This window comes from Clupea harengus, chromosome 17 (genome assembly GCF_900700415.2).
Source record: "Clupea harengus chromosome 17, Ch_v2.0.2, whole genome shotgun sequence".
Taxonomy (NCBI): domain Eukaryota; kingdom Metazoa; phylum Chordata; class Actinopteri; order Clupeiformes; family Clupeidae; genus Clupea; species Clupea harengus.
The window spans coordinates 19,163,896-19,191,236 of record NC_045168.1 but is presented as its reverse complement, the minus strand read 5'-3'; the positions used below and the strand labels follow the sequence as shown (position 1 = coordinate 19,191,236).

The 27,341-nt window shown below is 42.7% G+C and overlaps 2 protein-coding genes across 4 annotated transcripts in view; both read right to left on the bottom strand.

Annotated features, from left to right (window-relative positions):
* Positions 1-670: 670 nt before the first annotated feature.
* Positions 671-14,427, bottom strand: LOC105897221 (sushi, von Willebrand factor type A, EGF and pentraxin domain-containing protein 1-like). Of its 3 annotated transcripts, none has more exons than XM_031584221.2 (13): positions 13,864-14,166; positions 13,225-13,304; positions 11,782-11,979; positions 8,704-8,803; positions 8,329-8,405; positions 7,998-8,180; positions 5,385-5,561; positions 4,021-4,200; positions 3,877-3,900; positions 3,699-3,752; positions 3,491-3,506; positions 3,043-3,141; positions 671-1,467 (listed from the first exon to the last, which is right to left on the bottom strand). In XM_031584221.2, exons 2-13 carry the CDS (start codon positions 13,292-13,294, stop codon positions 1,356-1,358), a joined length of 1,290 nt encoding a protein of 429 aa, XP_031440081.1. In that variant the 5' UTR covers positions 13,295-13,304; positions 13,864-14,166; the 3' UTR covers positions 671-1,355. The 3 variants fall into 3 exon arrangements, with proteins under 3 accessions (XP_031440081.1, XP_031440083.1, XP_031440082.1); XM_031584222.2 differs by lacking the exon at positions 671-1,467 and adding an exon at positions 2,468-2,654; XM_031584223.2 differs by lacking the exon at positions 11,782-11,979 and having other exon boundaries at positions 13,864-14,427.
* A 9,613-nt stretch (positions 14,428-24,040) lies between these two features.
* svila (supervillin a) overlaps positions 24,041-27,341 on the bottom strand; it is a 43,859-nt gene continuing 40,558 nt past the window's right edge. The window contains exons 38-43 of the mRNA XM_031583521.2: positions 27,072-27,227; positions 26,442-26,585; positions 25,776-25,897; positions 25,338-25,493; positions 24,718-24,787; positions 24,041-24,145 (exon numbers count right to left, since the gene is read on the bottom strand). Of these exons, the coding sequence (XP_031439381.1) occupies positions 24,767-24,787; positions 25,338-25,493; positions 25,776-25,897; positions 26,442-26,585; positions 27,072-27,227 (599 nt within the window). The 3' untranslated portion in view covers positions 24,041-24,145; positions 24,718-24,766. The remainder of the gene's footprint in view (positions 24,146-24,717; positions 24,788-25,337; positions 25,494-25,775; positions 25,898-26,441; positions 26,586-27,071; positions 27,228-27,341) is intronic.

Below are 27,341 nucleotides of genomic sequence, written 5' to 3'. Positions count from 1 at the left end.
TATTTAAGCTACATTTCATTTCAATTTTTTGTCTCAACATGTCTTCAGCAACAGCATGTTCATTCTGTCTTCCACCTCATGCAACCATGAGGTGCACCTTACACCAGGATCACACACTTGCTTACACAATCGCAAAAAAAACACAATACAGCAACATTCACTATTCATTCACTGAGGAGAACACACAAATGACTAAATATACAAGGCTAACAGAGGAGTATTAACATTGTATATTTCCTACATTACGCTCAACCCTTCTGCAAATCTCATCAAATGTTCGGTTGCGCTCACTGGTGCTACAGTGTACTTCTGCCAATTACATTTTCCAACAACAACTGGTGTTAAAACAATGTATTCAGTAGCATGAAAATATACAGAAATCAATGCATAAAAAACAAGTACAATTTTACAATTTGTACAATTTACAAAGACATTTTTGGACTTGCCCAGACTCTGTAGAGCATGGCTACATTATTATTCTGAGAAAAAAAACTTTCAGATATTCTCTGAGATTAAAAAGTCATCAATTTGTGAGCTGGATCAACCTCATCACACCACAGACGCAACAACAGGAAATGCAACACGTACATTATAGTAAGGAGGTCAACAGCATAGAACATGGCATGACCAAGTTTGATCTCGGAATTTAGAGATCTACCCCGGTTCCCCATCCCCTAGATCCGTATTTTTTTCTTTGAACCTACAATGGTCCTAGAATGGTGACCTAAGGACAGGACAAAAGATTGTACAATCTGCATTCTAGACAAAAGCACACAGATTATTACGTAATTTACTTCCAGAAACACACATACGTACCTGTATGAATTCTGATAGGATGTCTTTAAAATCATAAAAGGTCAGACTGTACATTATTAGGCAAGAGAAACAAACTCAAACTTAAAGCAAAAAAAAATCAAAAATGTACAAACATTCATCATTTTACATTCTGACATATAACTCAAACAATTACGTGATGCATTAAATAACCTGTACTTGAGGCTCTGTGAACACTTAAAGGCACAGTATTTCATGATACAGACCAGTGCATGGCTCAACAGTCCCTCATTTCAGAGAAAAGGCTGGGGAGCTCTGGATTTACAGGCACTTTATCCTGGCAGAATTTGATAAGACTTACAAGGAGGCTTTCATGAACTTCAATGACACCAACAAATGTAACAGGAAATGGAAGATCAGGTATTCATAGGCAGGAAAATCTGTGTGGAGAAGCTGGCAGCTCCAGTGTCGTGCAAGTGATTTTCATACTGACCATGTACAACAGGTCATTAAAACGCTACAAGCTCTGGTCATAGTATGTTGATAATGAGTAAACTTGACCTTGTGAATGAAGCCAGGTCTCATTGGCCTGGACTTTCTATCCCAGGGAAACCAGGGGGGTGCAGTGGCGACACAGATATACAGACGGGACCTGCTGCTGGCTCAGGATCAAGGACTTCTGTCTCTTTTGAGCTAGGGAAAGAAATACAAAAAAACTAGGGCTGTCAACGCTGACGCGTTAATCTATGAGATTATTGTGGCCGAGATTAACGCGATACAATATTTTAACGCAGTTAACGCAACTTTGTTTACTTCCGGTGTGCGTTGACCTCTGACACGAAACTGCCGCGTGCCTGCAGTCAGTTAGATAGGAGAGACCAATACGGAATACGGTAGTTCAACATTTCTCAAAGTGTGGAATGGACGCGTTTAAATGGGAGATACATTTTTTTTATAGATTTTGATTGATGTCGGCGTATTAATTGCAGCGGGACAATTAAAAAAAAAACTTTAGTTTAGTTTAGTTAGGGCTGTGTACTGTTCTCGCTACGCGTTTTACACGTCCAGTGTGTTGACAGTCAGCCAAACTTGATTTCACGAGCCAGTTAGCGAGCGCCTTGCTCCTTTATTGATGTCAGGTGAAAACTTATGAGTGAAACAATAATACACAAGAAACGGAAAATACTTAGAAGGTACAGTATCTTAACTAAACACAGCAAGTTACTATTAGATTGCAGAGGCATGTGCAGAACAATTCCAAACTGTTGCAAGCAACTGGGCAATTGAAGACAAAACGACCACTAGGGCCTTTAGAGGCATTAGATTGTGTCATGGTGTGGTTAATGGTTGTTTGACAAAAAAGAGAAAAATGTTCAACCATCCTATAAAAACCACTGCGATAGTTGAAGATGGAGAGAGCTGAGGGATTGTTGGGCGGAAAGTTTCTGTTTAAGAGGCAAAATGACGGAACAATCGACAAACCTAAAGTTGTATGTAGCATTTGTCAAGCTGAATTTAGCTATCACAGAAGCAGCTCGTCTTTAAGTTATCACCTTGATGCAAAGCACCCGACAGAAAGCAGTCCCAGGTCAGATGGTCGCCAACCCAAACTGCACGACTTCTCTAGGGAAATAACTAGACCAGTCCGTGAAAAGATTACCAACGGTAACGGTGAGGACGGTGGGCTGACTGAGGTGATTCGAATTGCTTCAGGGGACGATTCTTACGATTTACCGTAGAGGGGCACCATTGTGTCTAAAATACATGAAGTATCGTCTTAAGTGATGACTCGTTAATTTATAAGATTTAGTCTTTTAATCGTGATTAATTAATTTCAAAATGTGCGATTAATTAGTAAATGTTTTTATGTATTGACAGCCCTAAAAAAAACACATAGTGTTAGTCACCAAGCCAGACCAAGAGTCCACACATCTTTTTAATCTCATTTTGCTTTACATTTCCTGTCTGTTTGTGTGTGTGTGAAAACAAAATTGTTATTTTAAGTAATAGCTTTACCACTCCACTGTAAAGAAAACATCACTGTGGCTGACACTGCCACTGTGACATAACATTACATGGGCCTTTCACTAGCTCTGATCTACACAACCAATTTCATAAACACAGGTGTTGTCAGATGTGTTTACTCACCGGTGTCTGGGTAGTTTTTCAAAAGTATACATTTTTACTTTTGTTGTGTGAATTTTTTTTCTGATGTTTCATAAATCGCTTTGGACAAAAGCGTCTGTTAAATACTTGATCCATATTCACCTGTCCGCTGACTGAAGGTCGTTTACTGTGTCACTCACTGGCCTTGAATTCAGCCCTACAACCTCTGCGTCGGAGTGGACTTCTTTGGACTTCTTTTTCCTGCAATCCCAAAGAAGAGGAATGGTCAGAAATGGCAGGACCAACATTCAAGCCCACTTCCCCAACTCTACTACACTCACTATCTAATAACCCCAACGTGGGTGAGGACCCACCCCGCCCATTGAAAGTAAAACTGGTTCAAAACAAGATCCAAAGAAAGAGGTGAAGAAGAGAGAACAACTGAAAGGCAACTAGAGAGAATGACAAGAGAAGAGATCAAAACTGAGATTAAAACGCAAGAGTTTAAAATCACACATAAACCCATAACTCAACAGACAAAAGGCCACAGAAACAGGCAGACAGACAGACAGAAAGGGATAATTAGACTACAGACCAAATGTGATCTTACTTGTAACACCAACATCCTGAGAAGAAAACAGAGGTAAAATCAGAATCTGGGTTTTTCAATTTAGCATGTTTTCATATTGGTTGTTCTATTTTGGAAAAGTCAAAAACACAACATGACGTTCAAAGTGCAGTTGGGATATCGCATCTTGTAAATGAGAGTATGGTCATGGAAACAGACAACAGAGAGCTGTCAATGAAAGTGCACCTACCAAAGACAGCAAGGACCACAACAGCAAGGACCAAAACAGCAAGGACAGCAAAACCTGAGGACAGACACAAGCACAGTTAGTGAATCTGCTTTCTTCCTGCCCCTCATCAGAACCCCCACACAAAAGAACCCGCTTACACAGAAGTATGTCAGCCAGTGTCATCTGAATGTAAACTTACCGATTATCTTCCGACTACTGACATCTGAATTGAAAGAGAGGAACACACACACAGGTTAATTATGCAAGAGAAGGACCCCCCCTCCAAACAGAACCAATGATATCTTCACACCTCAGCATAGGCAGACAGGCTGATGTTTCTGACCTTGACACGTGGGAGGTTTGGACGACCACTGTCCATCAGATCCACATTTCAACTGAGGATTGCCAACCAGTGTGTGCCCAGCTTGGCACTTGTACGTAAGGATAGCACTGTACTCGTAGGGACCACCTGCCCCATCAGTGATAATGGCATTGGTGGTACCTGGATTAGGACATTCCACCGCTACAGGAAAGAAAGGGAGCACGAATTATCACCACCACCACAGGTAAACACACATATACTGTTATGTACAAGTACATACACAAAAATACACTGTCTTTTCAAACCTCTCACTTGCATCATTGAGGCTCAGGTTAAAGCAGCAGTAAGGAGTTTTGGTCAGAAACTAGTAATCTAGTCAGTAGTCAGTCTAATCAGCACACTTGGCACTAATAAAAGGCTTGCTAGCATGCAAACTCATGTCTTTTGGCAGTGTGGTGCTATGAAAAGCTTTTTTTTTTTTTACATTTTAGCAGGGTGGTCCAACACAGACTATAAAACTGCATAGTGCATTGCCTCTGCAGCTAGCTGGCCTTCACATGACCAAATGCCGTAAGTAGTTGCAACTCCTGTGAATTCCTCCCCCACAACAATGTCACATTCACACCACGTTCATTAACACACAAATGTTCCGCAACACCTTCCTGTCTGACATTCACACCTTTCATATCAAGGCAGATCCCATACTGTTCCCCCACTGCCCCCTTCCTATCACGCCCCCACCTTCCACCTTGAACTAGACCCCCAGACACACATTATGTTAAGTTGTGTCTTCGGTCTTCCTATAACTGAAATGTAACTTGTATGCACATTGTATTGGAGAAAAAACATTATAAAGACACCAACTGCTACGAGTGGTGAAAGAACGGAGCAAGGAGCATTGAGGAGACATCACAGCCTTTGAAGACAAGGCCAACACAGAAGAGAAACTACACTATGGACCATATCTCCTAATCATCTCCTTCTCTCTCTTCATCGTAGCGTGTTGTGTGTGTGTTCGAGGTCTGTTGCATAGAATAAGCCGACACCCTAACCATCAGACCGGCATTCCATCGAGTTTTTGCTAAATCACTCAACCTCAACTAATGTCAGAGCTAAAATAGAGGTCTGTTATATTATAGTACAACAGTGGTGTTTTCACTGGAAATCTGTTGTACCACGGCGATCTTTAAGTTGGCGTTTCCACTCGATCTTTCGGTTGGTGTAGATCCAACAATCTTTTAGTGGTATTGACCAAATACCACAGTGGCAAGTTGTTGCATACTGTCTCGAAGTTCACAGTCACCTTCCACCGGCTACCAGGAGCACAACAGTACATATTTGCTAGAGCAAGGATAACACAGAGTAGGCCTTCAATCTAATATTACCTTCACAATTCAGAGTAGAAGACCATCCATTTTCCAAACAGGTAATGTTGCCTCCATCGGGAGTCATCTTATATCCCACGTTGCACTCGTACCTGAGGGTGGACTTGTGACCATAGGGATCACTTTCACCTTCGACAAGTCTAGCATTTGGGATGTCTGGCCTGTCGCAGACCACTTCTGCCGGAGAGAGAGACACAGCCCCATATTACATTGTCATAGGGAATATGTATGTTTGATGATTAATGAAGTCAAAATATTTAACATTACTTTGGAAATGTATTCACTGACACAATGGTTAAAGTCCATCTGAGGGTGTAACAGGCATCACCACAATAACAAATCTGACTGTGCAGGATTTTCAAATAGTATGATTGAAGGTGAGATGGTGACAAATCCAAAAAAGGTGAGGGAAACTGTTCATGTCAGTTAGTTGTAACAGCGCAGTACCAGTATGCTGTCTATTAGGGGTGTAAAAAATAACCGATACGTATCGATATCCGTTTTTAGCATGTAAGATACGACGGGGACGGCTCATTGTTCCGAAAGCCCAATATTCCGAAATCTCAATATTCCGAAAAATAGTCCCCCTGGCAAAATTTTGAAATATTTTAAGTGGCACAAAACACACACAGCATTTAGTTTGCGCAGCGCAGCAGAGACGCTCACCGGGCTATCACGCATTTAACCTTTCCTAGGCAATATTTGTTTACTTAGCCTACTCTGGTTTTGAATATGGGGTACCACTCATGCGAAGGAAATCACCGGCAGATTGTCGCAGGACATCAGGCATATCTTGTCAAGCACTGACAAAGCATGCATGCGTTGGCAATTATAAAAGTATTTTTGTATCATCGCGATGCAAATGCCATGTGTGTATAATAATATTCTGAATTAAAGTTCATGCTTGTGAAATAAATGCATTCATATGTTTATGATTGTGTGATTCATTGGGCTGTGCATGTGGGCTATAGTGGTTCCCGTTGCTGTGCTCACAATTTCGGAACAGCGGGCTGTCGGAATAATGGGCTTTCGGAACATTGCCATGGAACCGATACGACTACGTCGATGCGTGAAGTCCCTTATCGGTATTAAAATGACATGAACCGGTCTTTGCCCGATTTAAAAGTTATGAACCGCTTCACATGCGTTTGTCTCTCCGTTTTTTGTTAAGCAAAACACAAAACACTCGCTGACCTGTTGCATTTGATCTCAGTCAGAACAATAACAGCCTGTCATTGACCAAAGCCCGCATAGCATAAACCAGTCAGGCTGTATTCTCACAAATAACGCCAAGACCGGGAGAGAATGACAGATTACAACTCCCATTCATTTCAATGGCCAATGCTATGCTAGCTACGCTATTCATTTCAATGGCCTATGCTATGCTAGCTATGCTATTCATTTCAATGGTCAATGCTAGCTACTTCAGCCAAGGAAGATAAATCGTTGTTGATTGCGTGATTCTACAGACATCCTCGGATTTAAATAATTATAATAATAATAAATAGGAAAATATTGGTATCATTTACAATTATGTTTAACATTTATAGTCATGATTCCGAGCCATCGTGATGTCCTAACATGAATAAAAGCACTATATGAACACTGCAAATGGCAGTGAATAAATAAATAAGCACTAAACTCAATCGCGTGGATATAGCCATAGTGGAATAGAATGGACACATCTACATTCTGCAACAGTACCTCCACCTCTGCCCCGGTGTCTGGGTTTACCGGTGCTGCTTTGAAATGATTTTGATCAGTCTCTGAAGTTGCTTTCGCGTTGCCTGTGGAGTGTGCACACGTTGCAATAGCATGCCCTTATAAGGAGCTGGCGGGACGTTTCTGTATGCAAGTTCAGGTGCATGAGAAAGCGCGTTCAATTAAGAACACATTTCCAGGCGTTCATGAATCCGGCGGAGATCTTTTCTGAGGTTGGTCTTTCGAAGTTGGTAAGAAGATATTAAACAAGACACTTAAGAAAATGTTCGAGAATGCGGTCCATTGTTTCCTCACAACTCAGTGTTTTCAATTATTGAACTGCATGGAATCGCATTGAATCGCATCGAATCGAATCATACTGAATCGTTTTTTATCAACATGCATCTTTTCTTGTATCGTATCGTGCCCATGTATCCAGATACGAATCGGATCGTCTTTTTCATGAGAGACACCCCTACTGTCTATTCTATACATGAACCACTGCATGAAAAAACCCATACAACCCATCTGGTCAGTTTCAACAATTTTACTGCAACAATTGGGATAGTGGTGATAGTTTAACTGTCATGTCATATAGGCTATTCCACCGTGATCTATTTGGCATATTACCTCTTCTTCTATTGCTGCTTCCAGCAGTTCATCCACAAATGAATACTGGTGATGCAGTTAAACTGTCATTTCACTCTTAATTCACCACATACCTTCCAGTGGTTTATATGGTATTTGTTTTGGCGGTGATAAGTATCGTTTGGAGGACAGTGCAGTGAGTCAACTGTGCCTCAAAAGTAAGCATACGACGGCACAGTTGGCGCACGTAATGACCGCCAAGCATACTGGCGCCTTGAGGTACCCCGTAAAGTCAAGACAAACCCACTGAGGAGCCAAGCTTACTTGCACATCGAGGCACATCAGACCAGGACCCATTTTCAAGGCAGTGCACAGTGTCATTGGCTCCGAGCATGGTGCTGTCTCCGTTACAAACATATTGCACTGCTTGGCCATACTCATACATTTCATTTACAGGGGGGCGTGGTTGTCCATTGGGGATTGGTTTTGGTGGTTCACATTTCACCACTGAAGAGAGAGAGAGAGAGAGAAGGGTTCAGACAGTGGATAGGAGAGAGCATTTGCTGTTATATCAGGGTTCTTTATAACCAAAGGAGCAGTTTGAAATGTGGCAAAATAGAATAATACATAGTGAATGGGAGAGTGGTTCTCATACCTTCACAAAAAATATTTCCGCCATCCCACTGTCCATCTCCCCAGCAACTCCTTTTCTTTTCTCCTATTGCGAAGTGCCTAAAATCCAGCATGCATACTCATGAGTTGAGACAATATTAAACACCTCCACAAGTACACAGCAACAAATCACACCTATGACCTTCATAAACAGGGACTTTTGTAGTTGTTGCAGCACTGGTGAAACAGACATCATAAAAGGAACTGGAAGACACCCCTACCACATTTAAACATCTCACAGAGAAAGCTCAGGGATGGCATAGCCTAATGATGCAATGACTTGAATCTCAAAAGCTCAAATGCACCCCAGACATGCACAGCCACCACCACACATGAAGACTGAAGACTGAAGACTGACCCAGTGTTGCAGACGGCTGTGATCACTGCCCCAACTTCAACTCTGTTTGGGAATTCATAATGCCCATTGGCCAGTTCACCCGGGTGGCCACAGGACTTTTCTGGAAAATATGAATGAATATTTGAGCACAAAAAAACCGACCAGATCTCAAAGTTTTGACTTGGATCACTGCTGCTTTAGGTGGTTCTGTTAATGACTAAATCCAAGAGTTGGATAAGATGGTTATAACGGTAACCATACTAGAGCACTTTTATCTTGAACATTATTATTATTATCGTTGTTATTATTGTTGCTGTTGTTTTATTCTATTGTATTATAATAAACCACACATCGCTTCTTATTCAGTACGCAGCCATTGTACTTCTGCCTCTCTTTTCTTGCTTTGTTTATCGGTAAAGCAAGGTTGTAGGTATAGGTGGAAGTGGAAATGGTGGCTGCACTTTCTCTGCCATTCTTGTGCAACTAGCCCGCTAGTTTTTACAGCGATATGTCCACCTAGCCATGTGGAAGACTCTGGTCAGGAGCAGTGAGTGCACTGGCAGAGTGCGTGCAGGTAGGTGGGTAGGCCATCCCATAATTTCATCCAGGCTGAATGAAATGATTGGACAGGCTTTTTACAGCCCCACGGCTGCCACAGATGACGGATTTTTGTTGTTGTTGTTGTCAGAGCATTTCATCTATTCACTGCTATCGGGCTGTACAGAGGATTTCAAGAAATGTAACACAAAAAAATGATCGGAAATAAACTGCATACCCTGCCTTTAAATTCGAAATTGTCCCATACAGGACTCACATAATTCCTCCCTCACATATTTGACTTCTTCACTATATAATAAGGCCCAATTCAAATTGTTAGTGTCTGGACACGCTATATCGTAACCTTAAGGTTGTTTGCTCTGACAACACAGAATTGTGTGACACCCCTGAATAGATTTGATGTCCAACGTCTTGAAATGATGAACGTCAATTTTTTTCAGTTTTTTTCTTATGTTACTTTTATCGTTTTTTTTTTGCGATCATTATTAGTTATGGGGTCATTCCACGCCAAACGGGACAATGGCTCCCACTCGACCGTCTCAGATTTGGCTGAAAAAAATCAAGGTTGTTCATACACTTCTTAATAGGTATAGTCCAACATATTAGCTCTCTACTCCCAATAGTTCTGTCACAATGCCATTGAATGCTGGGCGTGTACAAAAATCCCATATTTAAAAAAAAGTATTTTGAGAAAACGAGGCAGAACACCATCACAAATTTTTGATATGTTAAGAACAAATATCTAATCTTTCCAAAAATAATTGTTTCATGTTGGTAAATGCTGTCATTTTTTTGCTATAGCATGCCAAAAATGGCACAAAATGGGTTTTCATCCATTTTCAAGCTTTAATATCTTCCAGCCCATTCATCACATGAGGACAGTTTTTTAAATACAACATACGAAGCATACATAGGAAGGTCTGTGTATAATATCAAGTCTCTAACTTTAACATTGAGCTTTCCACAGTCCTTCAAAGATGCTACGACAGAGCATAGTGTAAAATTTTTGCGCAAATTCAAGCACCCCGAATACTATGATATACCCAAGCCACACCCTTGGAAGTCCATATTTTTCAAGTAATGGTATCATATTTTAAGCCTAGAAAGTTTGAAGGAGCTAGCTTCAATACTTTTCTAGTAATAGCAATTTGAAAATGGCTCTTCACAAAACGCCGCTCAAAAAGCGTCTTAAGTATTGGCACCCCCTCCCCCCTAAAACATCCTATTGTGACAAGACTATTGGGAGTAGAGCTAATATTTGGGACTATTCATATTAAGAAGTGTATGAACAACCTTGAATTTTTTCAGCCAAATCTGAGATGGTCGAGTGGGGAATTTTCCTTTAATTGTCCGGTTTGGCGTGGAATGACCCTATGTTTAGTTTTAGATTTTCTTCAGGTAAATTATTTTATTCCACTTCAGGAGCACTGTGGTAACAAATGCTTCACTTCAATGGCGTCGAACTTAGCCACCCACACTAGTTGCTGATTGAGGCCACTCAGAATGACCCAAAAATCCGTTATGCAAAGAGGGTTTCCGCACTACAATCCCGTCGAAAACTGCACTATGAGCTGTAAGCGGGCAGAGCCAAGCTATCTAAACATGTGATTCCAAACGTTTTAACACTAGTGTGTGTGTATGTGTATATATATATATATATATATATATATATATATATTAGTGCTGTCAAACGATTAAAATATTTAATCGCGATTAATCGCATTTATGTCATAGTTAACTCAAAATTGATCGCGATTAATCGCACATTTTTAGCTATTCTAAATGTCCCTTCGTTTATTTATTTTTTCCATCATTTTATTTTTATTTTAATACCCTTATCAACATGAAAAGTCGATTGGCTTGCTTTATGCAAATGTTTTATTTTATTGAAAACCAATATTGCCAAACAGGGCGGTACAAAATACAATTATAAAGTGCACATTTCAGGTAAACAAGGACTCAGCCTATAGTGCAGTTAAACCATGGCCTAATATTTTCTTTTTTTCAAGTTTGCTGGGAACATAGCAGTCAGGCCTCTTATTTCAGAAACATTGAACCGTAACAGTTAGGTTACCAATAAAAGGTAAGCCTACTACTTCTTTGCTTTCAGCCAGCTGCCTGTTGACATTTTCAGACAACAGTAAAGCTCGACTTTTAAAACAACACAACTTTTAAAAGTAAACTTTCAATTCAGAAGCTTTTTATCATCCATTTCGTCGTATCGCGCTCACCATTCACTCAAACCGTAACGTTCGCCTACTACACAGTTTGCGAGGCCAAAAAGAATGTTTATCTAAAAAAAAAAAAAATGCGTTAATCTCGCGATAATAAAATGTACGGCGTTAAAATGGGTGTGCGTTAACGCCGTTAAAAACGCGTTAAACTGACAGCACTAATATATATATATATATATATATATATATATATATATATATATATATAGAGAGAGAGAGAGAGAGAGAGAGAGAGAGAGAGAGAGAGAGAGAGACATTCAGACCCCTCCAAACATTGATGTAAACATTATCTGCAAAATTAAGTTACTTTGGCAGGTGAAACTTTCTGGGCCTGGACTCCACTGGTTGTTATTACCACAGACGAGTTTCCGTGGTGATCCAGAAGTTGGCTCATACCCAAGGTGGCACACAAGTCTAACAGGAGAACCTATGTCGAAAGTGTCCTTCGAGATGTCAGACACGTCCATGACAGCATTCTCACTGGTGGCAGGTTTGGTGCATTGTCCTACAGCATATGGGGAGGAAGCAGAGAATGGGGAGAAATGACTTAGGCCAATGTTTGATTTGTACATTTATATTTCTCCTGCTTCTTCGCATATGCTAGGCAACTTCAGTTGCATCACCATCTGAAATAGAAATGGAACCTGGCTAGAAATGTACCTGGCTACGACACTAACTCCTACATTCTGTTTAATTTGGTCTCCATTTGTGTTTTCTGTCTGTAACTATGTTTGTACTTATGCTGCTGCCTGTCTTGGCCAGGTCTCCCTTGAAAAAGAGATTCTTAATCTCAATGGGTCCCTCCTGGTTAAATAAAGGTTATAATAATAAGAAATAACTTCACAGATGTTAGTCAGAGTTGAGAAAGAGGAAACTAGAACATAGAGAGAGGACCACTCCCAGCCACAATGATATCACTTCTTCTTTTAAACCATGAAAGGAAATGATGTAGGCCCACAACCTACTCAGCTGTATTTGCTTGTTTGTGAGCTTATACACATAACAGCAGTTTTTATATGATGTTTCTTCCATTAAAAAGATGTGTATGACTGAACAGAATCAGATCTTTGGGTGCATAATGTTAAAATCTTGCTGTCATCTTAAAAGTATCATGTCAATAAATACTGACTGGACTGATTCAGAGAACTAGATACCTGATTCTAGATACATTAATCTATCTAGGATTTTTTGCCTGATTCAAGTGACTGCGCTGACACATGGGATTCATTTAGTCCCACGATATCTATCTCTTTAGTCCCATTTATTTGTATCCCACAATTTGCAAACAAACAGAATACGATTCATAAATACCCCACGATTTACAAATATAGCTGTGCACCTATCTGTGCAATATACCTTAATTTAATATGGAAGAGACAGCTAACTATAGTAAAACCTGATAATTAGATATAATTCCTGACTCATATAAAAAATCAACGGTCTTGTTCTCTAGCCACATGACCTGCCGGGTCATCACTTGTTCGAAATAGTCGTGTTCTTTTGTTGTTTAATGACAAATAACCCTAATCATCGTCCTAAAAAAGTTTTCCCAGAACCCAAAACCCTGAATCACAGACGCCAAACAGGTAACTTGCAAAAATGCTATTCCGCCGCATACAAGATGATGCCGGCTACTCCCATGCTCTGTTACTGTCTAAAGTAAACGGGCTACAAATTAATTGTGTAGAATAACGTACAATAAAACAAGACATGCATAAAGAACAACCATAAAAACAGGACAAAACCTCACCTATGATTTCAGTGGGGAGCAGCAACAGCATCCACAGACTTGCCAGGATATTCTTGGACACTCGCATCATGCTCTTTCTTCTGAAATCTCTGAGAAGGAAAAAAGAAGAGTCATCCCAGGGCTTTATAGTCAGCAGAAACAAAACGGCATAGACAGTTGCTCCACTCAATCTTTTGACAACAGAAAAACAAAATAGGTTTTAAATATTTGAATGCTGAATAAAAACGTGTTATTATAATTTCTCAACTTCATTGTACAGAAATGTAGGGATATTTAACTATGTAAATCTCAAAACACACAACATACATTCCATCAAATGAATGAAGGAGGCAATTGGTAGTCAAACTGTCTGAATCCCTACCCACCAAACATGAACAAGAAGAACGTCTAGCACTGCAGCACCAGGTAAATGGTGAGTACGACACAAGTAGAGATGGACAGGAACTAAGTTCATTTCCGACCGGAGTCCATCTCTCTTTTTTTGGTCCCCGCTATTCCAAAAGACTAATTCGGAAACCATGTCAAGTTATAGCAAGCCCTATTGTATGTCCTAGCCGAGATACGAGAAGGGACCTCGGGATACACCCTGAGATCACCTAAACATACTCTCTTTCTAAATGAGAGAGAAGGACAACTCACCTTTTCCATGCAGTCGTCAGGCTGCTGAATCAGACTGGTGTATGAAGGGAGGTGTGTCGCTGACGCGGGGAGAGAACTCACTCCATTAAAGGACTCAGACTCAGTGTTAGTATTAATAAGCTCCTCAAAGATTAATTTCAAAGAGGACAAAAAGATACAAACAAACGCAAACTACAAACAAGCTCAAAAAGGGTACTCCCATTTAAACAAAATGTCTAACTGAAACGATAATCTCCCCTCTTGAAAGTGGGGCCTCTAACTCGTCTCAAAATCACCAACTCTTCTCAAAATCACAGTGTGTTTGCTTTTTTATATCCCCCTGCATCCTTGCAGGCCACAGACCTTTCCCATATTTGGTCATAAATCTTTCATTTATTGCTCAATGCCTATTTGCATGTCATCCTCTAACAACCATGTGGCAGCCTTCGCCTGACTTGTTCGCTATCTTTACTTTGCACATTTCAACATCCCCAGCAGATCAAGCATACCCTTAGCTTTTCAGAGCATTATCTTTTCAAAATACAAAGTACAAAAAAGTGTCCATCCCTGTTCTGAAATGATATAACCAGATTAGTTAATCACTGTTACTGATGAGTTTTTAAATACCAAAAATACAGTCCATTGTTGAAGCCACCTCTCCTTTCTTTCTTTTATAGTAACAACAGCATGTAAACAAAGGTTTGCTATCAAGTTATTGGTTATTTTATTTAAACGAATAGTTGCATTTAGCCTACAGCTCTTTCCCAAATGGTTATACAAGAAATATTGATAATGACTATTGCAGTATTATTCACTATCATTCATTATTATTATTGATGATTAAGTGTTAACATATGATTAAAAAAAAAAGGTTTTGGTAGAATGAATAAAACTTAAAAAAAAAAGAAAAGAACCCCCAGGACCGCTATCCCACCAACCTAGATGTTCTATATAAATTCTACTAAGTATGAGGAAAACACTGCAGAACAATGTGCAAAGCTGATACTGTCTCACTTCAGAAGACTCAAGCGGAATGTTTTAGTTTTTCATTGACTTTTACATTTTTTTAATTTTCATAGACAAATAACTTATTTAGTCTATCAACATAGACTACAATATAAGTGAAAATACTGGTTAGGAAAATACCTGTCAGTGTCGTTTGGAAACTAGAAAATGGTGATGACTTTCAGGGGTTTGAATACTTTTGCAAGCGGCTATAGCCTACTTACAAACTTACCATGGTGTGACTTAGTCCACAGGACTTTCCAACTCCAGCTTCGGGAAAAGACAGTAGGCTATAGGGAAAAACTGTAAAATAACTTCAGTGGCTGCGACTCGCGGTGCAGGTGGAGGGTGCTGCAGGCGTCTACGGACTACAGATCTAAAACCGTGTTACTAGCAACACCTGTACCGCTCTCCTGGACGAATTCAGCAACTTTTATGCTAGCTTCAAAGCACATACACCGTAGCAACCCAGTGACAGCAGCACAGTGCCCACCCGATGTCGATCTACAGGTGACGGAGGCTGACGTGAGGAGGCTGAAACTTAAAAGGGTTAAGGCTCGTAAAGCTGCTGACCCAGACGGCATCCCTTCCTGTGTCTTCAAGACATGCTCCACTCACTATATCAGGTTTTACTGACATTTATATCCTGTCACTGTCACTGTGTGTGGTTCCACTGTGTTTTAAGGAAACCACCATTGTGCCTATACCAAGGAAAACACCCGTCTCTTGGCTTAGTGATTACCGATCTGTTGACCTCTGTCATTATGAAGTGCCTGGAAAGATGGGTTACATCATATATAAACTGTAACATTCCTGCTACCCTTGACCCATTAGCCTACAGTTTGCTTACTGTTCTAATACAGCTGTAGAAGACGCTCTCACTTGCTCTGCACACTGCAGAACATCACACATAGCACTTACTGAGCGAAACGAATGAGCTGAACTAATCAATTGGATTAATGAAGTCTAATGAAGAAAACAAGAACAGGAAAGAACAAAGAAAAGGGTAGAACAAAGGGGGGCTAGATCTATAAAAAGGGGGCACAGGGACTTGATCCTCAGGTTATCTACTTAATCGCTCTTGCCATATGACTAGAGTCTTTGAGATGCTCCATGGACCAGCTCAGCAGTAGTTAACTCCTCTATATTAAACCGTTCAGTATATTCATACCTATTTGCCTTGAGTATTTCTTGAGAACTCTTAGAATTTTTCACAACATATTTGGTGACCCCTCCGCGATCGGAAAAAGGATGTTTTTTTAGTGTCGTCTCGTCCCCGGGTTAAAAGGTGAGCAACTTGTTTTTGCTTATAGCAATTGTCACTTTAGCCCTATTAAAACCTGAGGTGAGAGTTAGAAGGCATAAGAAATAGGAAGTGAATGTACTGAACTGTCAGAGTAGTAGATTGTGTGTTTGGAGTAGAGGCAGTGTTTTATTGTGTGGTCCATTCCGTGTGCGTCCATTCCTCAGGTGTGGAATAGGCTCTGGGCTAAGAAACGTAACGAGACATAGAGTGTTTTTGTTTAAGTGCCTCCTCTGGAGTGGAGACAGTGTGTTACTGTGACGTGTGTGCATTTTCCTGAAGAAGGAGAATATTTTATTGTGTTAAAACTGTATGTGAGAATATCTCCGAAAGGGAGAAGCGCGCACGTGTGTGTCGGTGTGTGTGAGAAAGAAAAAAATCAGTAATTGCGAAACGTGTAAGGTGGAAATATTATCATTACTGTAAAAGTGTTAAAGAGGTGATTGTGTTGATTGCTGATGTTTAAAACAGGCATATCTTTCCTGTAAGTGTCAAGCTGGTGTCGCAGTAAAAGTTTTTGTGTGCAGCCACTGGCACGCTGCAGCCAACGCCCTGTGTTGGAAAACAGGAAGTGGGGTGCATCTAAGATAAGCATGGTAACACGGCAGTGCCACCTGTCAAGAGATCGTCTCCCCAGAGGGACGATCTCCAGAGAAAATAGGTGGTGGTGTAAGGCACTTTCTGAGAAATATTAGGTATAAATATAATATAAGTATTAGGATAAATATTCTCATAATAAGAAGTGTTAAAGGAACTATTGTGCTTATTTGCTGGTACATCACCACTATAGAAGGTGCTAAAAAGATATCCAGCTGATTTATCAGTGTAAACATTATTAGTATAAGGCTGGTAGAAGAGTTACCGTGCTGACTGTTGGTTTTGAACTAGATGCAGTTTCATAAAGGAAGTATTTAAAAAGATGGTACACGGTGAGTGAGTAATGGTTGATTTAGTAACATGTCCACTGAGCAGGCTGAAGCAGACTCAACAGTAGCCCAGCACGGAATCATATTCGCGATTGTTAGACGTCAAGGGGGAGGCTGTGACATCAACATAAGAGTTTGGGAAATTGAAAGAGACTTTGATATTTATTTTGGTACGGCACTCGCTGCAAGGCTATTTGTTCTAGAGGCGGTACAACCTACCCCAGGCTCATGAGTAACAGCGAGCCTGAAAGTGATACTGAGTCTGTAAGTGAAAACTGATGAGACGAGCAAGCGAGACTTTGATTTTCATTGTCGCACCACATTCGGTGTGACGGTGTTTCTTATAAGAATGTTGTAAGTATATCTACACCCAGCAAGAGCCGCCGCTACACTTACACTGATATTCTCGAATGTCACAAGCTGCTATTTCCATTCACATTGTGTAATTAATGATTGTTGTATCTGTTGCAGGAAAAGTATAAAAACAACCGCCACTGGCTTTGCTGTCGCTGTTTCGCTGCTGAGACCTGCAGGTCTTGGCTCACCCATCTACCAAGGGGGGCGGGGGGGGTCCACTCCTCTGATGTGCATGCATGGAAGCATTAAATTGTGTGTGAACAAATGATATGATTAATACATGGCGTAAAGTTAACATAGTGCTCTGGGTTCTGTTTTGGGCACTTTGCATCACAGCACAGGAGTTTACTTGTGGAAGCGGCACAAAGAGACGAGTGAAAGCACAGAGGGTGGAACTAGTGTGAATGGCACGGAGTACACTGCTAGTGTGAATGGCACTGAGTACACTGCTAGTGTGAATGGCACTGAGTACACTGCTAGTGTGAATGGCACTGAGTACACTGCTAGTGTGAATGGCACTGAGTACACTGCTAGTGTGAATGGCACTGAGTACACTGCTAGTGTGAATGGCACGGAGTACACTGCTAGTGTGAATGGCACTGAGTACACTGCTAGTGTGAATGGCACAGAGGGTGGAACTAGTGTGAATGGCACTGAGTACACTGCTAGTGTGAATGGCACTGAGTACACTGCTAGTGTGAATGGCACAGAGGGTGGAACTAGTGTGAATGGCACTGAGTACACTGCTAGTGTGAATGGCACTGAGTACACTGCTAGTGTGAATGGCACGGAGTACACTGCTAGTGTGAATGGCACTGAGTACACTGCTAGTGTGAATGGCACTGAGTACACTGCTAGTGTGAATGGCACGGAGTACACTGCTAGTGTGAATGGCACTGAGTACACTGCTAGTGTGAATGGCACTGAGTACACTGCTAGTGTGAATGGCACTGAGTACACTGCTAGTGTGAATGGCACTGAGTACACTGCTAGTGTGAATGGCACTGAGTACACTGCTAGTGTGAATGGCACGGAGTACACTGCTAGTGTGAATGGCACTGAGTACACTGCTAGTGTGAATGGCACAGAGGGTGGAACTAGTGTGAATGGCACTGAGTACACTGCTAGTGTGAATGGCACTGAGTACACTGCTAGTGTGAATGGCACAGAGGGTGGAACTAGTGTGAATGGCACTGAGTACACTGCTAGTGTGAATGGCACTGAGTACACTGCTAGTGTGAATGGCACGGAGTACACTGCTAGTGTGAATGGCACTGAGTACACTGCTAGTGTGAATGGCACAGAGGGTGGAACTAGTGTGAATGGCACTGAGTACACTGCTAGTGTGAATGGCACCGAGTACACTGCTAGTGTGAATGGCACGGAGTACACTGCTAGTGTGAATGGCACGGAGTACACTGCTAGTGTGAATGGCACTGAGTACACTGCTAGTGTGAATGGCACTGAGTACACTGCTAGTGTGAATGGCACAGAGGGTGGAACTAGTGTGAAAGCACAGAGGGTGGAACTAACGTGAATGGCACTGAGTACACTGCTAGTGTGAATGGCACTGAGTACACTGCTAGTGTGAATGGCACTGAGTACACTGCTAGTGTGAATGGCACTGAGTACACTGCTAGTGTGAATGGCACAGAGGGTGGAACTAGTGTGAATGGCACTGAGTACACTGCTAGTGTGAATGGCACTGAGTACACTGCTAGTGTGAATGGCACTGAGTACACTGCTAGTGTGAATGGCACAGAGGGTGGAACTAGTGTGAATGGCACTGAGTACACTGCTAGTGTGAATGGCACTGAGTACACTGCTAGTGTGAATGGCACGGAGTACACTGCTAGTGTGAATGGCACTGAGTACACTGCTAGTGTGAATGGCACAGAGGGTGGAACTAGTGTGAATGGCACTGAGTACACTGCTAGTGTGAATGGCACAGAGGGTGGAACTAGTGTGAATGGCACTGAGTACACTGCTAGTGTGAATGGCACCGAGTACACTGCTAGTGTGAATGGCACGGAGTACACTGCTAGTGTGAATGGCACGGAGTACACTGCTAGTGTGAATGGCATGGAGTACACTGCTAGTGTGAATGGCAATGAGTACACTGCTAGTGTGAATGGCACAGAGGGTGGAACTAGTGTGAAAGCACAGAGGGTGGAACTAACGTGAATGGCACTGAGTACACTGCTAGTGTGAATGGCACGGAGTACACTGCTAGTGTGAATGGCACGGAGTACACTGCTAGTGTGAATGGCACTGAGTACACTGCTAGTGTGAATGGCACAGAGGGTGGAACTAGTGTGAATGGCACTGAGTACACTGCTAGTGTGAATGGCACTGAGTACACTGCTAGTGTGAATGGCACTGAGTACACTGCTAGTGTGAATGGCACAGAGGGTGGAACTAGTGTGAATGGCACTGAGTACACTGCTAGTGTGAATGGCACTGAGTACACTGCTAGTGTGAATGGCACGGAGTACACTGCTAGTGTGAATGGCACTGAGTACACTGCTAGTGTGAATGGCACAGAGGGTGGAACTAGTGTGAATGGCACTGAGTACACTGCTAGTGTGAATGGCACTGAGTACACTGCTAGTGTGAATGGCACTGAGTACACTGCTAGTGTGAATGGCACAGAGGGTGGAACTAGTGTGAATGGCACTGAGTACACTGCTAGTGTGAATGGCACTGAGTACACTGCTAGTGTGAATGGCACGGAGTACACTGCTAGTGTGAATGGCACTGAGTACACTGCTAGTGTGAATGGCACAGAGGGTGGAACTAGTGTGAATGGCACTGAGTACACTGCTAGTGTGAATGGCACTGAGTACACTGCTAGTGTGAATGGCACTGAGTACACTGCTAGTGTGAATGGCACAGAGGGTGGAACTAGTGTGAATGGCACTGAGTACACTGCTAGTGTGAATGGCACTGAGTACACTGCTAGTGTGAATGGCACTGAGTACACTGCTAGTGTGAATGGCACAGAGGGTGGAACTAGTGTGAATGGCACTGAGTACACTGCTAGTGTGAATGGCACCGAGTACACTGCTAGTGTGAATGGCACGGAGTACACTGCTAGTGTGAATGGCACGGAGTACACTGCTAGTGTGAATGGCATGGAGTACACTGCTAGTGTGAATGGCATGGAGTACACTGCTAGTGTGAATGGCAATGAGTACACTGCTAGTGTGAATGGCACAGAGGGTGGAACTAGTGTGAAAGCACAGAGGGTGGAACTAACGTGAATGGCACTGAGTACACTGCTAGTGTGAATGGCACTGAGTACACTGCTAGTGTGAATGGCACTGAGTACACTGCTAGTGTGAATGGCACAGAGGGTGGAACTAGTGTGAATGGCACTGAGTACACTGCTAGTGTGAATGGCACGGAGTACACTGCTAGTGTGAATGGCACTGAGTACACTGCTAGTGTGAATGGCACCGAGTACACTGCTAGTGTGAATGGCACGGAGTACACTGCTAGTGTGAATGGCACGGAGTACACTGCTAGTGTGAATGGCATGGAGTACACTGCTAGTGTGAATGGCAATGAGTACACTGCTAGTGTGAATGGCACAGAGGGTGGAACTAGTGTGAAAGCACAGAGGGTGGAACTAAAGCGAATGGCACGGAGTACACTGCTAGTGTGAATGGCACTGAGTACTCTGCTAGTGTGAATGGCACTGAGTACACTGCTAGTGTGAATGGCACTGAGTACACTGCTAGTGTGAATGGCACTGAGTACACTGCTAGTGTGAATGGCACTGAGTACACTGCTATCTGGTTTTACTCATCTAAGCCCGAGACAGGGAGCTCTTAGACAGAGATATGTTTTCTGATAAATCACGTGGCAAACATGCCGTCTCTGAAAAACCACATAGCAGGCACACCTAGGCGCTTTGGGGGGCTTCTGAGGGTTTATGACTGCGTCACATGCCAAGGTCATGGCCTCCAGATGGGTGCCTCTGAGGGGTCATGACGAGGTAACAGACTCCTCTAGACGCTTCGGCAAATGCCACAAGGCAGACAATTTCCAGACACCGCACCTGAAAAAACTGAGACACCCGTTATCACAGGAAACTGTGCAATATGCACGCTGTTAAGATAGATGTACCAATTGATCGCAATCTCGATGTGGTTAAGTCTAATGAAGAAAACAAGAACAGAAAAGAACAAAGAAAAGGGTAGGACAAAGGGGGCCTAGATCTATAAAAAGGGGGCACGGGGACTTGATCCTCAGGTTATCTACTTGATCGCTCTTGCCATATGACTAGAGTCTTTGAGATGCTCCATGGACCAGCTCAGCAGTAGTTAACTCCTCTAAATTATACCGTTCAGTATATTTATACCTATTTGCCTTGAGAAGTTTCTTGAGAACTCTTAGAATTTTCCACAACATTTTCTAGGCAGGGATAGTGTATGGAGAAGGCTGTAATTTGTTCAGAGTGTAAAATCCCTTTGTCATATGAAATATCGCGAACCAATATTCTTTTAACTAATAAGAAAAGGTACAAAACAATCTACCGAACATCTGGAAAACACCCGCAAGACATCAAAGCCCCAGTACTGCACTGTCTATATTTCGTAAGGTAGCATGTTCTTGGAATGCTGTATACAATAAAATAAAAAAAAATCTCTCCAGGCTATTTTTGCATGAAAACACAAATACAATCATAGATTATTCATAACAAAAGCTCAGGACAGATATAGTAGTCTAACATTTTGACAAAAATGGCGTATGGAATCTTTAAGTTGTTCAATTTTACTGGTATTTTTTTAATACAGTATGTGAAATAATATATTTCCAGAAATGTACATACAGACTTCCCCTATACTTGTGTAACAGTAGTTGATACATTTGATCTATTTAGAGTCTAAATAGATCACATGTATCAACTACTGTTACACATCTCAGGGACAGTAACCATGCGTAGGACAGGCCAGCATACCAACAGAAGTATAGGGGAAGTCTGTATGCAAATTTCTCTAAATATATTATTTCACATACTGTATTAAAAATACCAGTAAAATTGAACAATTTAAAGATTCCATACGCCATTTTTGTAGTCTGACAGACAGGTTAATGATCTATAACTGTCTATAACCAACTGTCTATAACCTTATTATAACAGAACACATTACTCTCACACACGCCGACATCTTCAGCAGTCCTCAGATTAGTAATGATTACAAACATAGTCACATTTACCTTAATATGTAGTACAGACGGGAAGTTCAACAGAAAGTGTAATTGGTCTGCTTTTTGTTGTTTATAAAAAAAACTGTTTGAATGACACACGCACACACACACCTACCTCTATTTGGCACATTGAACCAAACCAAAAACAACACAGAGACAGAACAGGTTTACAGAAAGCCAGTGCATGGCTTGAGAGATTCGTCAAATTTATTAATAATAGTCAGTGTTTATTCATTTCATTCTTATACTCTTTTATCACAAAGGCAGTCTTTCAAATGCAGACTAGCATCTCTCTGGGTAAAAACTGTACATAAAAGCAAGGCACTAAACATCTGAAGGACACACACACACACACGCACGCACACACACACACATTCACATGCACACACACACTGTGCACACATGAAAGAGTAGGTCCTAGTGAGTGCAGAAATATAGGTCATACAATTTTCTAGTGTGTGTGTGTGGTTGTGGTTGTGTGTGTGTGTGTGTGTGTGTGTGTGTGTGTGTGTGTGTGTGTGTGACAAGTGAAAAAAGAAATCTGAAATCCATAGCAGACGTTTAACACACACACAAATCTGCCATCAAGCACACACACACACGCACAGATACACAGAGCCCTGACACAGCCCACACAAGCATACTCATCAGCACACACTAATTTACATATCCTATTTGACACACTATATCCTCCTGTCATTTCTGAATAACACTCAGGGAGGTTTTCTCTGATGCCTTTACATAAATAACGAAATGTATTATGAATGAAGACACACACACACACTCACACTCTCTCTCTCTCACACACACACACAGAGTTAAAACAGTATTAGATAGCATGTGTCTTCTGAGAGGACATAAGGAGTGCCACACATATTCACTCTCCCTCCCTCTCTCTCTCTCTCTCTCTCTCTCTCTCTCTCTCTCTCACACACACACACACACACACACACACACACACACACACACACACTAACTCACTAACACACACACACAGAACAAATGAAAAGTAAACTAAGTTTTCACTCTGCTACAAAAAAGAAAGAAAAACAAACAAACAGACAAAAAGGAGAATACTTTTCAGGAGGCTGGCAAACCTCCATCTCTGATCACCTTCCAGCCGTCTCTCTCTCTCCTCGTCCTCTTTATTCCTCGCTTCCAGGCTACACTGAATTGTCCGATTCTGTGCAAGTCCACCAATCCACCCAGGCCAAAGTTCAAAGTTCACATGCTAAAGGTCCCAGTCCGACTTTCCAACTGCCTTGGTGAGAGACAAGTCAGGACTCAAATACATACACCAGCTGGTGCACACACACACACACACACACACACACACACACACACACTCTCTCTCTCTCTCTCTCTCTCACACACACACACACCTTCTTTCTTAAAGTCTTTATGTCCATCAAAACAATCCTTTGGCTTTCTTCATATTCACTTGCTTCCACCCCGGCAGTGCTTCATACTCACTTCTCGTCATCTCGAGTGCTTTCTGCAGAAGAATACACACAGTTTAGAATACACACAGATCTCTCTCTCTCTCACACACACACACACACACACACACACACACACACACACACACACACACACACACACACACACACACAACTACAAAATAATCCATGCATGCATGCGCTCACCTTCTCTCGTGCGCACACAAACATAGACACACACTCGCCCACAAATAAAGAAACAAGACTCACAGACTGAATCACGAAAAAACACTAACACCATTTTGTCTGGTTCACACTGATTTGAAACACACACACACTAGTCTTCTGTAGTAAGATTCTGTGGAAACACTCTCACAAACTCACACCATCTGCAGTGTAATCATCATGGTTTAAACACGTGCATGAAACAGCGTCTACAGTGAAATACACACACACACCAACACACCCATGCGGCAGTTGGTGAAAATGAAAAAAAGTGGTTTGTGTTGGTCCACAAGCTATTGGGTTACAGAGAGAGGGATGTGAGAGTGTGAGAGAGAAACAAACAGAGGGGGTTGTGGGTGATGTAGTCTTCTGAACTGCCGTGGGGAGGATCGCAGAAACTCACCTTCTCCTAACACCCTACACCCTGGAAGGTGAAGTGAAAAGTTAACCTGTCAGATAAAAGACTGGGATCCCTGGGAGAGGGGAGATAGACATCACGAGCAAGAGAGGAAGACAGGAAGAAGAAAGGAGGAAAAGGAGGGATGAAGATAAGGAATAAAGATGAACAGAAACAACCGCAAGTAAAGAGACCAGGGGAAGGATGGAGTTAGTACGAGGGAGACTGTGCCAGAGGGAGACTGTGCCAGAGGGAGACTGTGACAGAGGGAGACTGTGACAGAGGGAGACTGTGACAGAGGGAGACTGTGCCAGAGGGCGACTGTGACAGAGGGAGACTGTGACAGAGGGAGACTGTGCCAGAGGGCGACTGTGACAGAGGGAGCCTTTAAAGAGGGAGCCTTTAAAGAGGGAGGATCCACCAGGAGAGGTTTAACCTTTGCAGTCAGCTCTCAGTGTCCGTGTGTGAGTATGTGTGTGTGTGTGTGAAAGAGTGTGTGTTAGTTTTTGTGTTTCTATGTGTGTACATGATCGTGTTTGAAGCCCTGTGGCCCAATCAGTGATGGATAATGAGGACAAGGAAGCCCTGTGGCCCAATCAGTGTTGGATAAAGAGGCGTGGCCTCACCTCAAAGTCTTCGTCTGATAGATAAATCTCCAGTCTCAGTGGGTCGACGCCTGCTGGCAGGGGGCGGGCCAACAGATCAGCCAATGGGTAGGTGGCTTTGCAGAGGCGGGCCAGAACGTCTTCCACTAGGATGATCTGATTACACACCTCTGCTTCCTGTTTCAGACAGGAAGAGAACAGGAAGTTCTACTCTGAGGTGCCATCATAGGTGTGGGTGTACAAGCACATTTATATCATGGCTTTGACGACAACGTGTTTGTCTGGATGACTTTGAATGTCTTTGCCTGTGTGGGTGCATGTGTTTGTGTGAGTGTGTTGGGTGAGGTGTATGTGTGTGTGTGTGTGTTTGTGTGCGGTTATGTGAAGTGTGTGTGCGTGTGCGTGTTTGTGTGCGGTTATGTGAAGTGTGTGTGTGTGCGTGTGTGAGAGTGTGTGTACCTTCTCGGTGATCTGGGCGATTTCGGGTCTGTGGTCCCAGCAGGGGAACATGTTGGTGAAGGTGAGCGGCTCCAGCCCTGCGTGGATCAGGTACGACTTGGGTGGCTTCACCTCATTCTTCTCTGTACACACACACACACACACACACACACACACACACACACACACACACACACACACACACAGAAACACACACACACAGAAAGACACACACACACAGACAAACAGAAACACAGACACACAGAAACACGCACACACACAAACATAAAAATAAACACATGAGGTCACAGTGGGTAGAGTTCTCAAAGCCTGTCAAGCTGATGGGGGTATCATATTCCATCATCCCCATGTATAGCCCTTGGCACTCAGGCTGTCACTGACAGGGTCCGCTCAAGCTGTCCTCTAACCTACCCACCTCACCTTAACTATCCTAACTGGTGTCTAAAATTGAAATTGAAAGCCTTTATTGTCATTGTATTTGGACACAACAACATTTGGAGCACTGCTCCTGTTGGTGCCACGAGGGACAACATATCACAACACAATACAATAACTAACAAATAAGAACAAGTGCAGTGGTATGAGTCCACTAAAACACCACTTTATCAATCATCCATGCTTTCCATGGTTACCTGTGCAGTAAGTTAGGACTGTTTCCATGGTTACCTGTGCAGTAGTGGAGGACTGTTTCCATGGCGCACTTCCTGTCGGCGTCCCAGCGTATGCGGGCGGAGCCGGTGCTCTCACTGTCCTCGGCCCACCAGCCCTGCCACAGGTACACCTCATGATGGTTATCCACCAGGAACAACGCTGACGGAGAGAGGGAGGAAGAGACAGGCAGAGAGAGAAAGAGAGCGCGCGCGAGTGAGTGAATGTGTCTGTATACTATGGTGAGTGAATGTGTCTGTATACTATGGGGTGGTTCTGGGAAGGAGTATGTGGGTTCCATTGCATATTGAAAGTGTGTGAGACTGCCTGGGGCCTGTGCATATATCTGTGCGTGTGAGATGTGTGTGTGCGTGTGTGTGTGTGTGTGTGTGTGTGTGAGGTGTGTGTGTGAGGTGTGTGTGTGTGTGTGTGTGAGGTGTGTGTGTGTGTGTGTGTGAGGTGTGTGTGTGTGTGTGAGGTGTGTGTGTGAGGTGTGTGTGTGTGTGTGAGGTGTGTGTGTGTGTGTGTGTGAGGTGTGTGTGTGTGTGTGTGTGAGGTGTGTGTGTGTGTGTGTGTGTGAGGTGTGTGTGTGTGTGTGTGTGTGTGTGCGTGTGTGTGTGTGTGTGTGTGTGTGAGGTGTGTGTGTACCTGGCTGTGGTGCTGTGTAGAGGTCCTCCTGCAGGAAGGGCAGGGCGTTGGTCTGGCCCGACACTCTGAATGGGCAGAGAAGCTCCTGAGCCACAAACTCCCCAGAGCTGCTGCTCAGCTGGAACAGACGCGGAGTGAAGCGGAACTTCCCTAGATCTGAGGGGACACACACACACCACACACACACACACACACACACACACACACACACACACACACACACACACACGCACACACACACGCAGTTCATTTCATCATCAAATGTTTTTT

What these genes read in the sequence shown, in the direction of transcription:
- LOC105897221 (XM_031584221.2), bottom strand. Translation starts at nt 13,294, where the DNA reads ATGATGCGAGTGTCCAAGAATATCCTGGCAAGTCTGTGGATGCTGTTG. An exon ending in GCTCCCCACTGAAATCATAG is followed by an intron (nt 11,980 to 13,224) that starts GTGAGGTTTTGT and finishes CATATGCTGTAG; the next exon opens with GACAATGCACCAAACCTGCC. An exon ending in ACAGCCGTCTGCAACACTGG is followed by an intron (nt 8,406 to 8,703) that starts GTCAGTCTTCAG and finishes GCTGGATTTTAG; the next exon opens with GCACTTCGCAATAGGAGAAA.